The sequence below is a fragment of the Zootoca vivipara genome, chromosome 9, assembly GCF_963506605.1.
Source record: "Zootoca vivipara chromosome 9, rZooViv1.1, whole genome shotgun sequence".
Lineage (NCBI taxonomy): Eukaryota > Metazoa > Chordata > Lepidosauria > Squamata > Lacertidae > Zootoca > Zootoca vivipara.
This window is the reverse complement of record NC_083284.1, coordinates 71,422,623-71,438,990: the sequence shown is the minus strand read 5'-3', so window position 1 is coordinate 71,438,990 and position 16,368 is coordinate 71,422,623. Positions and strand designations below refer to the sequence as shown.

At 48.3% G+C, this 16,368-nt stretch overlaps 1 protein-coding gene across 4 annotated transcripts in view; it reads right to left on the bottom strand.

Moving 5' to 3' along the window:
• The window catches only part of CCDC33 (coiled-coil domain containing 33), a 187,634-nt gene extending 182,599 nt beyond the window's left edge, over nucleotides 1–5,035 (bottom strand). For all 4 annotated transcript variants that reach the window (XR_009558188.1, XM_060279001.1, XM_060278999.1 and 1 more), the window contains exons 1-2: nucleotides 3,966–5,035; nucleotides 647–1,101 (exon numbers count right to left, since the gene is read on the bottom strand). Coding sequence is in view for 3 of the 4 variants with exons in the window: in XM_060279001.1 (XP_060134984.1) it covers nucleotides 647–1,101; nucleotides 3,966–4,275 (765 nt within the window). In the remaining variant the exon portion in view is untranslated. The remainder of the gene's footprint in view (nucleotides 1–646; nucleotides 1,102–3,965) is intronic.
• Between the last annotated feature and the right edge of the window lie 11,333 nt (nucleotides 5,036–16,368).

Genomic DNA, 16,368 nt, shown 5'->3' with positions numbered 1-16,368 from the left:
AGACTTTGCTGATGTTTTCTGCTGCAACAGGTGGCTCCTTCTCTGGAAACCGAGCAAAGACATAATGTCCAAACTCAGTAGGCACCCATATAAATATAGGTATTATTATCATTTTGTACCCCATCAGAATGAAAGTTGCTTACAGATGGCTCCTTTAATTCATCCTGCCTTCTTTGCAAAAAGTTTTGCAGGGAGATTAGACAACATCAGCTCAGTACTGAACATTCATTCTTATTTGTTTCCTCAAATCATCTCAGCTAGTATCACCGATCTGTTGCTGTAAAATGTTAAAGGTGTGTCTATTTAACATATATTTAAGCTGCCATGATTACTGTCTGTAATTTTTGCATCTTCTTGCCGTTCAGCATCCACCTTACTGTCTATATCTGCCAAGTATGAGTTCACTTCATGCATCTGATGTGGAATCTGATCCACAAAAGCTTATTATTATGCCACCACAAATTTATTAGCCCTGTGGGAGCCAGAAAGACTCTTCAGTTGGTTTCGAGATAAACAATTGCAATATACAAATAACACACTAGAAAGCGTGATGGCAAGCTGCGGGTCATTGTTTTCTTTTTACGTGGATTGCTCCCTCCGTCATTCCTAAGGCAACAGACCTGGCCCTTGCTCTGACATTTCTTACCCCTGATGTGCAGGCCTCCTCCGTGGGCCGAGGGCGTGGCTCAGGTGCAGATGCAAGGTGAATCTGCTGTGGGATGGGCAGAGACTGGGGAGGTGCTGGGGAGTTGGTTCCAGCCGGCAGGCTCCTCTCCTTCAGCTTGGGGGGTGGCAGAGGACTGGTGGGGGCCTGCTTCTTGGCAACGGGCCGGTGCTCATGGAACGACACCGCATAGGCCAGCCTCCCACAATGCATGGCCAGGTCGTCGCTGCCCACCCGCAGCAGCACCATGATGTCACCATAGCGGTACAGGTCCTCGTCTCTGCTGGCAAAGAGATTCATCCGGGGCTGGTTGGTGCGGGGGTAGATTGCGAAGAAAGCTTCCCCGGCCCGGACACTGGTCCTCAGCGAGGAACCGCGAAGGCGCAGGGCTTCAATTCGCAGCCGGGCGTCGTGGTTTTTGTCATTTTTGCAGAAGCCTGGATGGGTGGAGAGGGGAGAGCCCAGCGCAAACAGCTGTTAAGTCAAGGTAGCACCCAAGCCATCCAGTAGCGAATCCAACCTCTTACCTCCAATAAATAATGCGTCAGACTCACCCCACTCACTGCCCCCTACAGTGCACACACCTCATGGGTACAGCAATGACACAAAGTTTTCAAAATAAAGAAATTCCTTCCAGCAGCACCTTAAAAAAGGTAAAGGTAAAGGGACCCCTGACCATTAGGTCCAGTCGTGACCGACTCTGGGGTTGCGCGCTCATCTCGCATTATTGGCCAAGGGAGCCGGCGTACAGCTTCCAGGTCATGGGGCCAGCATGACAAAGCCGCTTCTGGCAAACCAGAGCAGCACATGGAAACGCCGTTTACCTTCCCGCTATAGCGGTTCCTATTTATCTACTTGCATTTTGACGTGCTTTCGAACTGCTAGGTTGGCAGGAGCTGGGACCAAGCAACGGGAGCTCACCCCGTCACAGGGATTCGAACCGCCGACCTTCTGATCAGCACGCCCTAGGCTCAGTGGTTTAACCACAGTGCCACCTGGGTCCCTTAAAGACCAACTAAGTTTTAATTTTGGTATGAGCTTTCGTGTGCATGCACACTTCTTCAGATACCTGTTGATGGACTTCCATTTCCTGCGGCTCAATGTGGTGCCTTCCATAGTTCTAGTTACAGGTAGGTAGCCGTGTTGGTCTGACGTAGTCGAAACAAAATATAAAAAATTTCTTCCAGCAGCACCTTAAAGACCAACTAAGTTTTTATTTTGGTACTGTATGAGCTTTCGTGTGCATGCACACTTTTTCAGATATCTTCAGTTTTCACCACAGGTTGTCTTGTGGGGGACTTGTGTGAAGGAAAACCTAGATTTAAAGGCTCAGGCAGGACTGTCTTCAAGGGGGGGGGGGGAAATCTTATCCTATCCTATCCTACTCCCTAACTCACTCCCATCTCAATTCCAGCCCTACCTCTGAACCTGAACCCGGTGGCAAAACTGCATGCTCCGGCACCGGGGGCAGAGAGCAGGTGCCGTTTTCCCTCTGGCCCTGCATTTCATCAAATGTGCCCCAGAAGAGACTGTGGCCTCAGTCTGAAAATGGTTCCCCTTCTCATTGCAAGGCAGGGAACCCAAATCTAGAGCATCCCATCAGAATAGAATCATTAGAACCTAAGACGAGCTTGCAGGATCAGGCCAAGGGCCCACTAGTCCAGCATCCTGCTCTCACCATGGCTGGCCAGGTGTCTGTGGGAGACCCGCAAGCAGAACACCAGCACAAGAGTCACTCTCCCCTCCTCTGGCTACCAGCAACTGGTGTTCAGAACATTGCTGCCTCCAATTGTGAGGCAGAGCAGAGCTATCCTGTGAGGTAGGCTAGGCTGAGAGACAGTGAGAGCTCCAAGCTCGCAAAATGTGCTCCGTGGCTGAGAGGGCACTGGAGCCCCAGTCTTCCAGGTCTTCATCCAACACTCTTATCACCACACCTCACTGGCTTCCCAGACATCTGAATTCCCAGACCCCTGAAAAGCAGAAGGCTCGGTTTTTGGTCTCTCGGTTTAGAGATACCCCAACCAGAGTTGGCACAGTCCTAGCCAAGGAGTGATGCCATGATATCCTGGGCCTTTAATTCTACGATTCAACCCCCACCACCAAATGCTTCGAACAGCCAGAGACAGAAAGGCCCTGTCCCTGCAATGTAGCTCAGCATGAGAACATGACCCTGAAAGGAAAGAATCTTTTAGCATGGCAACACCTGCCCTACAGACAGGGCTTTTTTTCCTGGGGGGACACAGGGGGACGCAAACCCCTAAAGATTTTGTGAATCTAAGCTTGGCCTCATTGAGGGGCAGTATTTCAATACAAGTAAGAAAATGAGAGCACCCCTAAACATTTTTTTAGAAAAAAAGCACTGCCTACAGATATCAAGCACGTGCCTCCTAAAAACTTTTTTTCCCCAGGCAAGGCTGCTCAGATGCTTAGAAAGTTGGCACGAGTCTTAAGACTCAGCTATACAGCTGCAAATGGGGACGCGGGTAGCGCTGTGGGTTAAACCAAAGAGCCTAGGGCTTGCCAATCAGAAGGTTGGCGGTTCGAATCCCCACTACAGGGTGAGCTCCCGTTGCTCAGTCCCAGCTCCGGCCCACCTAGCAGTTCGAAAGCACGTCAAAGCACAAGTAGATAAATAGGTACCACTACAGCGGGAAGGTAAACGGCATTTCCATGTTCTGCTCTGGTTCGCCAGAAGCGGCTTTGTCATGCTGGCCACATGACCTGGAAGCTGTACGCTGGCTCCCTCAGCCAATAACGCGAGATGAGTGCCGCAACACCAGAGTTGGTCACGACTGGACCTAATGGTCAGGGGTCTCTTTACCTTTACCTTTACCTTTATACAGCTGCAAATAAAATGTTTGAAGTGTGTTGTAAAGTGCATTATGTAAATATGACACTAGATGGCAATGGTGAGCTATGGCAAATTCAATATATATTTTTTCAAAACTTTCTTTTTAAGAAAAGCAATCTTGCAACATTTTTATGTGTCTAGATTCCACCCGAATCTGTTTCTAGTCTATTGTTATTTTAACTTTTCAATCACCTTCAACTAACGTTACATTTTCTTAGTGATAATTTCAGTGCTTTATCTTTTTTGTAAACTGCTTTCTATAAATTTTATGAAATAAGTAAATAAAGTTTAAAAGGGGGCATCAAAGGTCATCTAGTCCACCCCCTGCCCGTGCAGGAATCTCACTACTGTGGCAGTGGGTGAGGGTGAGATCTGATTCTCCTGATCGCTCCTAGGTGGCCAAGGACTCATCCATGTTCTTCCTGCTTCTCACCCACCCTGACGTCTTACCTCTAGGCAAGGTAAAAAGGAACCGCCTCTTCTCAAACGCATATACTTCATTCAGGTTGCTTTGATCGACAATGTCGGTCGTGGCCGTGTTGATGTAAAGGGGGTCCCCCTCGTTCACCCGCAGTTGCACCCCAGCTCCGGATCCCTCCAGCAGTGGATTCTCCACCGTCAGCCTCAGAGCATACCTCCCGGCCTCGTTGAACTGCACGCTCCCCAGCTCAAAGTCCAAGTCTAGGACCTTCTCCTCAGCCTTCAGCCGCGACTTCTGCAAAGTCACAGGGACGCGGGGCTCCGCTGCCTTGCCAGCCATGGCTCGCCAAAGCCGCAGGACAAAAATGTCAGCGGGGCAGTGAGGAATCCAGAGACTGCTAGTGGTCGCTTGAATGTGCCCCACTGGTAACACTACCTGTGGGCTCCTTCGTGGATTATAGAATCATAGAGTTGGAAGAGACCACAAGGGCCATCCAGTCCAACCCCCTGCCAAGCAGGAAACACCATCAAAGCATTCCTGACAGATGGCTGTCAAGCCTCTGCTTAAAGACCTCCAAAGAAGGAGAGTCCACCACACTCCTTGGGAGCAAATTCCACTGCCAAACAGCTCTTACTGTCAGGAAGTTCTTCCTAATGTTTAGGTGGAATCTTCTTTCTTGTAGTTTGAATCCATTGCTCCTTCCTTTGACCATGTAGACTGCAGCGTCATGTTGTCTCATGTGGGACAGATGCCATCAGCAAGGTTTGCCACAGCTCGGCGAAAGGGGCTTTCTCCAAAGCAGATTTACTCTATTGCCCGAGACGGGCCCCAACATTTCCTCCAAAGCTCCCTGTTTCCTTCTCCATACACTTCATGCTCCACAGCCCATTCACTGGAAACTTGTGCATTCAGGGAGGGGAAAGAAAAGGCGACAATGCCAACCCTGGCTGGGGAGCAGTTTAAGAAAGCAGTTGCTCCTCCAGCAGCCGCGGAAAGCTCTCTGCAATTGGAACCACTGAAAAGGAGACACCTTTCCAACAAATTTCATAGGTGGGAGATGGAAGAGAGAAGTTTGTTTGGATGGAGCCTTGGCAACCCAGTGCAAAAGTGTCGCTTGCCTTCAGGTAAACAATGCTTGTCGTGCATAGCAAGCAAGGGTGGGGTCAGCGAGATAACCAAGATTTTTAAAATCAGCGTACACACAGAGCAGCTACTAAATCTAGTACGGCTCATAACTTTATTTCATTTTTACATCATGTAGAAAGACAGACAACCCACTCGGTATTAAAGCTGAACACTATTGTAGCTGTTTCATATTTGTGTGGTTCTTTTGCTGCTGTCGTTTTTTACTGAGGGAAGGGAGATGTGTCTGGGAGGAGAGGAGCTGAGGAGAGAAGGGGGGTCCCTATTGCAGCGGTTCAGGGTAGGGGGAGTTAAGGTGTGGGAGGTGGGGAGGCCAGATAAGGGGCACACAGCTCTGGGTTGTGTTCCAGCCCCTCCTCCAACCTGGAGAGTCCTGTTTGTCTACGGTATATCCTTCTGAAATTGTAAGGCTCAAGGATGTGGACAAGGTGCTCAGATCAGTCAGGGAGGCCACTTGTGTTCTGGACCCTTGTCCCTCTTGGCTGATAAAAACTAGTTGGGAGGGGACAGTCAGCTGGGCCAGGGAGATGGTTACCGCCTGCCTACGAGAGAGGGTGGTCCCTGCCTGCTTGAAGGAGGCAGTGGTAAGAAACGATACCTGGATTTGGGAAAATCGAAGCAATTACCAATGGGACGCAGGTGGCGCTGTGGTCTAAACCACAGAGCCTAGGACTTGCCGATCAGAAGGTCGGCAGTTCGAATCCCCGTGATGGGGTGAGCTCCCGTTGCTCGGTCCCAGCTCCTGCCAACCTAGCAGTTCGAAAGCACGTCAAAGTGCAAGTAGATAAATAGGTACCGCTCCGGCGGGAAGGTAAATGGCGTTTCCGTGCGCTGCTCTGGTTCGCCAGAAGCGGCTTTGTCATGCTGGCCACATGACCTGGAAGCTGTACGCCGGCTCCCTTGGCCAATGATGCGAGATGAGCGCCGCAACCCCAGAGTCGCTCACGACTGGACCTAATGGTCAGGGGTCCCTTTACCTTTAAGCAATTACCAGCCAATTGCCCATCTCCCCTTCTTGGTGAAGGTCCTAAAATGGGTGGTCATGGACCAGATCCAGGTGCCTTTGGAGGAAACTGATGTTCTGGTTCCATTTCAATCAGGGTTTCGGCACAAAAATTGCTTTGGTTGTCCTATTTTGTTTGTTACTATGTTAAAGGTGCTACCTACAAGATTGCCCTCCTACAAGATTGCCCTCCTCCCCTCCTCCTCCCTCCTTACCTACAAGATTGCCCTCATCCTCCTATGCCCACTCAACCACTCGATTGGCAGAATGGGCACTACGAGAGGTGCCACGTGATACTCGTTCCTCACTTATAAGAGCTTCATCATCATTTAGTGTGGCAGCACCTACCCTCTGGAACTCCCTGGAATTTTCACTGTACTCTTTTCAATGCCTGCTAAACAAATTTGTTTAGACAAGCCTACTCAGACACGGGGCATCTGTGTGGCCACAGGGAGAACTAGATGGGTCATTGGCCTAATCCAGCAGCCTCTTCTTGTGTTCCTATGTTCCAAATTTAATGCAGCCCTATGAAATCTGCACTTCTCAAACTGATAGATGAAGCAAAGCACAGCTCTCCTTTGGAATTCTCACTTCACCAAATTTCGCAATGCCGTTCTCCAACCGAAGAATGCACACGAAAAGGCATTTACTGGGAGAGATGACCAGGGTTAGAAACTCAGCTAGGTGCCAAATGGATCCTTAAACCAAGGTTACTGTCACCAAAACAGAATGCCTAGTTGCCATTTGGGGGCCAGGCAGCTTGAAAGTTGTAATTTTCCATACGACTTTTTGGTTCCTGAAATACGTTCTCATTGTGCAGATAAAATATAATGGATGGAATTCTACAGGATGTGTGCGAAATGTGCCTGCTGGAGAAGACATATGAAAAAGCGCCTTCTGTTGAGGGGAAATTGCTTAGAAAAATGCATGTACAAGCAAAATATACAGCTTATACTAGGGAAATGTGCACAAACTGCATACAGATTTCCATAAGGCTTTTTGGTTTAAGAGGGAGAAAATCAAACATCTACAGTGGGCAGCTCGTGGACCGGGCAGCTCGTGGGTCGGATAAACGGCCTCCGTGGGCCGCATCCGGCCCATGGGCCGGAGGTTGCTGATGCCTGGGTTAGTGTCAGACTAGGAGCTGGTAGAGACCAGGGTTCAAATCCTCACTTGGCCATGTACGCCTCCTTGAAGGAAGAGGTGGAATATAAACGCAGTAAATGAATAAGTGAATGAATAACTCCCTCCACACTCACAAGACTTATAGGCCCGAGGGATTAAGAGTAGAACAGGGAGATGGACAAAATCCTTGTGGGCGGAAGAGTTTCCCTGCTGCCTTCCTAGACCAGCCATGGAGGAGCAGGAGGAGGAGAATCACAGGGCTGGTTGTTTTCAATTTTCTGATCCCTGGGCTGGCCCCAAGCCAAGCCCTTTTAGCCGTGAAGGGGATAAAGTTCTTTGGCTTGAGGAGATTCTTCACTCTCTGCCCGCGAGCTGAACTTTGCCTCCAAGTTTGCTTGCCGGGGGCTGCATCTCTCCCCGGATCCCCTGGTCAGATGAGGGGAGACTCGGGAGCAGCTGGGCTTTGCAGAGTTCCCTTGCCTCTGAAGGCTGAACCCCGGGCAATGAGCTCTTAAGGAAAACAGGTGCCAAGGGGGCACCTCTGGGGAGGAAGGGGGAAATCAGCAGATTTTGCATGTCTTTGAACAATCTGGACTCCTCTCATCAGGTTGTTTTGTCTACCTACTGGGGAGAAGTTAGCCTTCTCTCTCTGCTAGCCTGCCTTTGGAGAGCTTGATTGCAAACAAGGTAATATTCTGTTTTACCTGCTCTGCCTTCAAACCATCTTATTTCCTTTACCAATGAACTTTGGGCTGGCCATGTGTTAAACGGTTAGCCTTAAAAAAAAACCCACCGCAAAACATGCTGAACAGTAACGTTTAAAATCCCTAATTATTCAACTTGTGGGGATTGTTGTATAAAGAAAGCTGGCAGTTTTCTTTCTTATGAAAGCAGTATTCCTGGTGATCCAAAGTACAAAAGTTTTGTTTTCAAATCCTCTTTACAATTTGTCTTAATTAGAACTAGGAAGTATTACATGAATTCTTTCCTGTTAAGAAGTCTCTCTCTCTCTCTCTCTCTCTCTCTCTCTCTCTCCCTCCCTCCCTCCCTCCCCCCCTCTCCCTCTCCCTCCCCCCCCCCCGTGTGTGTGTGTGTGTGCGCGCGCGCGTGAGAGAGGGGGGAGAGAGAGAATAAAACAAGAATTGTAACTTTTTCTGTTCAGTATACAGTAATTTAACTTCTGGAGTTCCTGAGTTTTTTTACTTACGCATTTGCTGGGATTTGCATGTAGTTGCTGGAATTAAAATCTTCAAACACATTAAAAATTGGATGTTTTGTTTTGAGCTCTGCCAACTTCTACTTAAACCCAAGCTGTCATTATCAATATGACTACTCTCCAGAGTAAAGTTTCAAAGGTATTCAGGAATATTTATGGGAAAGTTGGGGGAGCTTTTGCTTGAACAAAGACTTGTTCATTGGCAGGACTTCAAAACAGGTGAAGCATCTGATTTTAACATGGGCTTGTTTTCTTGTTTTTAAAAAAGAATTGTTTATGATGCTTGTATTTCAGATTTGCTAACCAACACAAAGTGGATGTGAAGTATATTATAATGTATTTTTTCAAATAAAATGAGCTCTTCAGTCACTGTGATTTCCTCCATTTCCCATTCATCCCAATGGAAGCTTCCCCCACCCCAATGCAAAGGGGGCCTGATCTGAAACTGAACCTTGGCATGAGAGGTTGGGGGGGCTTTAACTCTTTGTCACCCCTGTCGTGGTCCTGATCCATATTGGGCCCCTGCACTTGCTATTTGCAGCCGCTTCCATTGGAGCAAATGGGAAAATGAGTACCGTACTTTATTATTATCTGTTAGATTTCTTCCCTTTCATCTGAAGGTCCCAGGGCTGTTTACAACCACAGAAAATCAACTGAAATAATTTACAGTCAAATTATAGTATGAGTCCTTAAAAGAACCATCTCAAATATCAAAGGCAGGGTACATCATTGTTAGCTGATGTAAGAGCAAAAGGTTAAATGCTCCACATTTGCAATCTACTTTCAAAAAACCTATTCATGCATTTAGCAATTGTGTGGATGACGTCTTGTCTAATTTCGTTCTAAATCTGCATTTTTATTGCTCTCGAGTTACACTGCATTTACTCTGGGCCGTCTGGATCCAGAGCTTTAATATTCTTATGTGTGTTCAGGGTTGAAGCTACATACAATCAAGGGGAAGCACGAGCAGCCTTCACCAGTGGCTGTGGTTTTGTTAAGCATCCTCATTGTCCAGGAAGGGTTGAACTGCAAACCCTCTTCCTACTCTGGACAGGACTCCCACCAAGCGGAGATTAAATCCGAATCACTGTGGGAAGGCTGTGGTTCTTGTTTGGTTGACCTCTCCTCTTGGTGGGGGGGCTGAAGATTAGTGAACCAGCCTTCATCACCCACCCTGTCCATCCCTTTGATGTACCCTAAGCATATTCCAGGCCTTCCCTTTGCACCCAGAGGTTAAACCCTCTAAGCCTTGGTGCAAAGCCTCCAACATTTGTCTGATGAAAATAGAGGTGTCCTATTCCATAGCATTAGTAGTAGTAGTAGTAGTAGTAGTAGTAGTAGTAATAATAATAATAATTTTATTTATTTTTATTTCTACCCCACCCATCTGGGGCTGGTTGCCCCAGCTACTCTGGGCAGCTTCCAGCATACACACGCTCTCTCTCACACAAAACATTTAGAATACTTCTCTATACTGTACAGGGCTGCCTTCGGATAGGGTTGCCATATTTCAAGGAGTGAAAATCCAGACAGAAAGGTTGTTGAGATTCTTTTGGGAAAGTTGTTGAGCTATTTTTAAGGGAAATCGGCAAAAACAACACTGCCAACATGGGTTGCCATACATCCGGATTTTCCTGGATGTCAGCGATTTATGCTCTCACACTGTTTCCGACAGCCGATTGCCAGATATGTCCAGGAAATTCTGAACATATGGCAACACTGCTTCAGATGTCTTCTTAAGGTTGTATAGGGGCGCATAACTGAGGTCAGCTTACAGCCATTGATGAATTTTTGCTAAATAAACAATGAGGGCTGCACTAATCTCCATGACAACAACAACAACGAGATGATGCAGAGATGGTTGATTTAAGTGGGCAGGTTATGGCAGGACTTTTCTTCTGCAATGTGGATGACAAGCAGCAGTCCGACAGGTGAACCTTTTCCCAATATGGCAATGCAGTTCTCAGGGGGTGAGGAGGAATTGGGCCTTTTTGCTTGGCCTGCTATCCCTGTTCTCAGAGTGGCTATGGGAAACCAGCAAGCAGGACCCGAACACAAGAACCACCCCCCACCGGTGGAATTCAGACTCATTGCTGCCTCCCACTGCAAAGATAGAGCATAGCCATTGTGGCTAGGTCGCCCTCTTCTCCATTCATTTGTCCAATTGTCTTTCAAAGCCATCTGGGTTGGTGCCCAACACTGCCTCCCATGGGAGGTAGTTCCGTAGCTTAACTATGCACTGCCTGAAGAAGTGCTTTCTTTTGCTTCTACTTCTGGCCTGGGCCCCCCGAAGTGTTGTTTGACTTTGGGGGCTCTGCTCTATCGGAATTTCAGGCTTCCTTCTTTCCCAGCCCTACCTGGAGATGCCAAAGATTGAGCCCCCATCCACCTGCATGTAAAGCTTGTGCTCTGCCACCAACAGGGCCGGCCCACCCATGTGGCAAGGTGAGGCAACTGCCTCGGGCATCATAATTCACCAGGGCAGCAGATCCCCCTGTTGATTCTTCTCCTGATGTAGATCGTCCCTCACTCCTTCCTCTCTGCCGGGGAAGCTTGTGCCATGCTTCTCCCCACCAGCCCCTGGGAGCAGTGAGATAAGGGACAAGGCCTCTGTGACACGAGGAAATAGCAGCAGATAAAGCCAAGGCTCCAATTCCACAAGAAGACAGAGATAGTGCCCTATCGCAATCCCACTGCATGCCACAACATGTTCTTAACAGGAAGCTTCCCAGACTCAGACAGGCTGCCAAACTGCTGTTTGCAATATGATTCATTATTGAATCATATTGATGGTGACAATCTCCTTTCTACTGAGGTTGGGGGCAGCCAACGTGTGATGACCTCCAGATGTAATGGGACTGAGTTGCAACATCATCCCTGACCATTGGCTGTCCTTGCCGGGCTGGTGGGAGTTGGAACTGAACGTCTGGAGAGCATCACAGCAACCGCTCTTAATCTAGGTCAGGCTAGCAAGGTGTTAGGCTGGCAAGGTTTTGCATCCCTGTTCAGTCATCCAATGACTTTGGGAGCCATTGATACCACTAGGCTTGTTCCTGCTGCCCACCTTTCACTTGTTCAGCAGGAGAGGATGCCAGGAAGACTCCACTGGTGGCGATGCTTTTATCTTCAAGCAATTCTTGACCCACCTTCATTAACCCAGCAGGGCATAATGCTTGCCACTGTTCCCACCACCACCACCACCATTTTTTAGACCAGTGATGGCGAACCTATGACACACGTGTCAGACATGACACGCAGAGCCCTCACTGCTGGCACGCACCCCATCGGCCCATTCGCACTGTTGTTGTTGTTGTTGTCCCCCCCCCCATTTGTTCTCCCGCTCCTCCTCACGCTACAGCTTGTCTCCTCTGTTAAAACACAGATCTTTCGTTGTTGTTTTGTTGTTGTTGGTAGCCAGAGATTGGTTTTTTAACCCTTTCTGTGCTGTTTTTTCTGGCGCTTTGGCAGACGATGATTGGGTGTAACAGCGTTCATTTTTTAACCCGTTCTGTGCTGGGTTTTTTGGTGCTGCGTGTTAGCTTCAGCGAAGGTATTATTTGTCATTTATTTCTGTTCTCTTCCCCCCCCAAAAAAGTGCAGTAGCTTTGGGGCATCCCTCCCAAAAAAGCAAAGCAACTTTTGCACTCCCCTCAAAAACCTCCAAAACTTTGGTCAGCAGCTAATGCTCAACAACTCTGGGCACTTTGTGATAAATAAGGGGTTTTTGGTTTGGTTTGGTTAAATAATTAGTTTTTGGTTTATTAAATACAGTTATATATTACAATTATACATTTTTGTTATTTAAACTATAAATACCACAAAATTATGGTTTTTTTCTCGAAGTGACACACCACCCGAGTTATGCTCAGTTTTTTGGCGAATTTTGACACACCAAGCTCAAAAGTTTGCCCATCACTGTTTTAGACTCTTGAAAACATCTCAGTTACAGGGAAGAAAGCTGTTTAAATCAGTTTGGAATATATTGGATTTCTGCAGCCTAGTTAAATGGGGGATGGGGCCTGTGACTCACCTCTTCACTCTCTACCTGAACTTGCCTCGTATGAGATCTGAGAAGGGCCATAGCTTGTTGGTAGAGAACATACTGCGCATGCAGAAGGTCCCAGGCTCAACCCGTGGTATCTCCGGGTTGCCTTGGGAGAGGTAAAGGTAAAGGGACCCCTGTCCAGTTGTGACCAACTCTGGGGTTGCGCGCTCATCTCACATTATTGGCCGAGGGAGCCGGCGTATAGCTTCCAGGTCATGTGGTCAGCATGACAAAGCCGCTTCTGGCAAACCAGAGCAGCACATGGAAACGCCGTTTACCTTCCTGCTGTAGTGGTTCCTATTTATCTACTTGCATTTTGACGTGCTTTCGAACTGCTAGGTTGGCAGAAGCTGGGACCAAGCAACGGGAGCTCACCCCGTCACAGGGATTCGAACTGCCGACCTTCTGATCAGCAAGCCCTAGGCTCAGTGTTTAACCACAGCGCCACCTGGGTCCCCTTGCCTTGGGAGAGACTCCTGTCTAAAACTGCCTTTGGTAGGAAGATCCAGATGGACAAATGGTCTGACTGCTTTCAGGCAACTTCCCCCATAGCTGTATTTTTTAGGCACTCCAGTCAGCCCGGACAATGTAGGGCCATCTTATTTCCCACTTCAGGTCTAGATTTCATGCTACGGTGTGGATTTGTAGTGCTACACAACACCACAGCAGTTCAAGATGCTCAAATTGCACAGTGCAGAATGGTTTTTTCTTTGAATTGTTTCCTCTGCAACAAGAAGCACCAGATTGATGTCTAGCCAGTTGCAAATGAAAGCTAGAGCTTCCTGGATTCTCAAGCAGCTGCTGGGTACCCAGAACAAACATTTGGTTACAGTCAGCACTTATGGGAGTATTATATATCTGCTTGAATGCATCTGTTAATTTCTGGCCCTCCCTTGGAATTGCTGGCACATAGCTGTGGCGAGTCTGAGACCCTGTCCCCACTGGGATGGATACAAAACCTGTGTCTGGGCCACCCCACCTCAGATGGCAAACAGGTACGAGCAGGATGCTTCCACCTGAAGAAGAAAATAAAAATTCCTGCATGAATTGGATTCTTCTTTCTGCCTTTCTTTAATTTGCCTGCAGAAAATTCTTTCCTCAGGCTGTTTCCCTGGAGAGACGGAGAGAGAGTGGGGTGGGGGTAAAGGATAGAGAACTTGGGCACAGAAGAGTGTGGCTTGATCTGTATTGAGTCTGCAAAGCACCAGGAGAAGAACAAAGCCGTCCTGTGTGTACACAAGCCCCAGGTCCACCTTTCAGTTGCAACAGGTGCTGCCGGAGCTGAATAGCCTTGCAACTTGCCTTAATAATCCCTCGCACATTTGCAGCTGCCTTTAGCTCTTCCAAAGTGGGTCAGGTTGCCTTATGAGACACTTTGCCATATCCCCCCTCCGCATCCTGGAATGGGATCTTGTTGGTATGTAGGCAGGGGAGAACAAGACTCAGCTTTCCTTGGGGTGGAGTGCAGAAAAGAGAAGTAGCCTCACCCACCTTGCAGGGTTGTGGTAGGATAAAGGGGGGGCATTAAGTGATCTTGAGCTCTTCAGATCTTGAGGAAGGAGGAGTGTGTGTGAGATTTTTTATTTTTTTTAACGGTGAGGTGTTGATTGCTCATCTGCATCCTGGTCCTTCCTACATTTCTGTAGATACATATATTGATTTTGTATGCGTACGTATGTACATACATACATACATACATACATACATACCCTAGAACTTACTGCAATGGCTGTTATCATTTGAACTTCAACAAAATACTCTTTGGGGGTTACTTAATTCATATGAGAGGGACCCAGGTGGCGCTGTGGGTTAAACCACTGAGCCTAGGGCTTGCTGATCAGAAGGTCAGCGGTTCGAATCCCTGTGACGGGGTGAGCTCCCGTTGCTTGGTCCCAGCTCCTGCCAACCTAGCAGTTCGAAAGCACGTCAAAATGCAAGTAGATAAATAGGAACCGCTACAGCGGGAAGGTAAACGGCGTTTCCGTGCGCTGCTCTGGTCCGACAGAAGCGGCTTTGTCATGCTGGCCACATGACCTGGAAGCTATACGCCGGCTCCCTCAGCCAATAATGCGAGATGAGCGCGCAACCCCAGAGTCGGTCACGACTGGACCTAATGGTCAGGGGTACCTTTACTTTTACCTAATTCATATGAAATACTCCTGGAAAACGTTTCTGCTAGAGAAGGGTAGCTACTTTAAACACACTGCCTTAAAAAAGAGGAGAAAGATTGGCATAGAATTTACATGTGCTTTGATGTATAAATGCAGCTTCAGATTTAAGTAGATTTAAATATAAGCCTTCTTGCCCCAAAGAGGAAGACTGGGAGCTGCCAGGGGCAAACTGCAGATGGGCCTTGCTTAATTTTCTTATGGATCTGTATCACTGAACTGGGCATGAACCAGACAGCCCTTCAGTTAGAGGAAGCCTTCAAACAGGCTAGGGTGGTCCTCTGTAATGTGGCCACCCAAAACAGATCAAAATATTGAAAGCAAGTGAACTAATTCATGGAGGAGACAGTTATTGGCAGCTACTAGCCACAATGGCTATGCTGTCCCCACAGCTGAATGCCACAGTGCTCGTTCTGGAAACCACAGAAGGGGAGAGGGCCCTTGTGCTCGGATCCTGCTTGAGCACTGGACCAGATGGGCCACTGGCCTGATCCAGCAGGCTCCTCTTACATTCTCAGATCTAGGGATTGTGGCCAGTTTGTCAATGAAATGTATTGTTATATGGTGCCCCCTCCTCACAAATCTCTGAGCGGTGCAAGAATCCAGGGGCAGAGCCGTCTTTCCCATTGGGTTTACTGGCGCATTGCACCAGGGCGCCGGCCTCTCAGGGGCGCCCCAGCGAGTGGGAGAGCTGTGTGGCTTTGCTGGCCGCCTCCCCTTTCCCTCCTGCATGCCCCCCAGCTGCGCCCCTCCAACTATATGGCTGGCGGGTGTGCAGCTTCCTTCCCAAGCCTCCGCGGGAGGAGAGTGATCCCTACAGAGGCTTAGGATGGAAGCTGAGCCCCTCCAACTATATGGCTGGTGGGTGTGCAGCTTCCTTCCCAAGCCTCCGCGGGAGGAGAGTGATCCCCACAAAGGCTGGGGAAAAGGTCGACAACTCTAGGAAACGGGTGGGACGCCGGAGGGATCTTTGCACCACGGCACCGGATATGCTTAAGACGGCCCTGTCCAGGCATATCAGTCACACTTCCCAGGGACTGTGCTTACTTTTGGACAATGAGACACAGAAGTCTGTGGCATCTTTATGATCTATGGTTCATTTACACATATATGCAGCCTGAGTATGGATGGAGAGCGTGTGGAGCATTCACATCCCAGGAGGGTACTGTTTCCTCCCATTGTTGCAGCCCCAGATTCCAAGAGACCCCCAATATCACGTGTGCTCTGCCCGCCTCCCGCCACGCTTGCAAAATGGAAAATTTTTCTGTTTGCTTAGATTCACTTGCCAGTCTTACTCAGAACAAACCCATTGAAGTGAATGGACCCGACTAACTTAGGTTCATTAATTTCAATGGGTCTACTCTGAGTAAGACTTAGTTGGGCACAACCTCTTATGTTTCAACAATGGCAGCCACCATCCAGGCGGACTTTCACGCCCAGATTCCTGGCTCAGCTGAGCTACCTTCCCGATGCAACTCCTGCGCAAAGTTCAATTGAATTGAATTAACTCTCTCTAAAAGAAATCAAAAGCTGTTCTTGAGTCAGATCTCTTATCGTTTTTATTAAAAGCCACATGCAATATGCTCTCGTTGCCCTCTCTGCTCCTCCATCCCCTCCCACCCCTCAAACACTTCCCAATTCACTGTTGCGCTATTCATTTTGGCGAAAGGCAAAATGCTCTCTGGGGAGTGATGGATAGTGGGAAATGAAGAATACGGAGGGGCTTTATTGC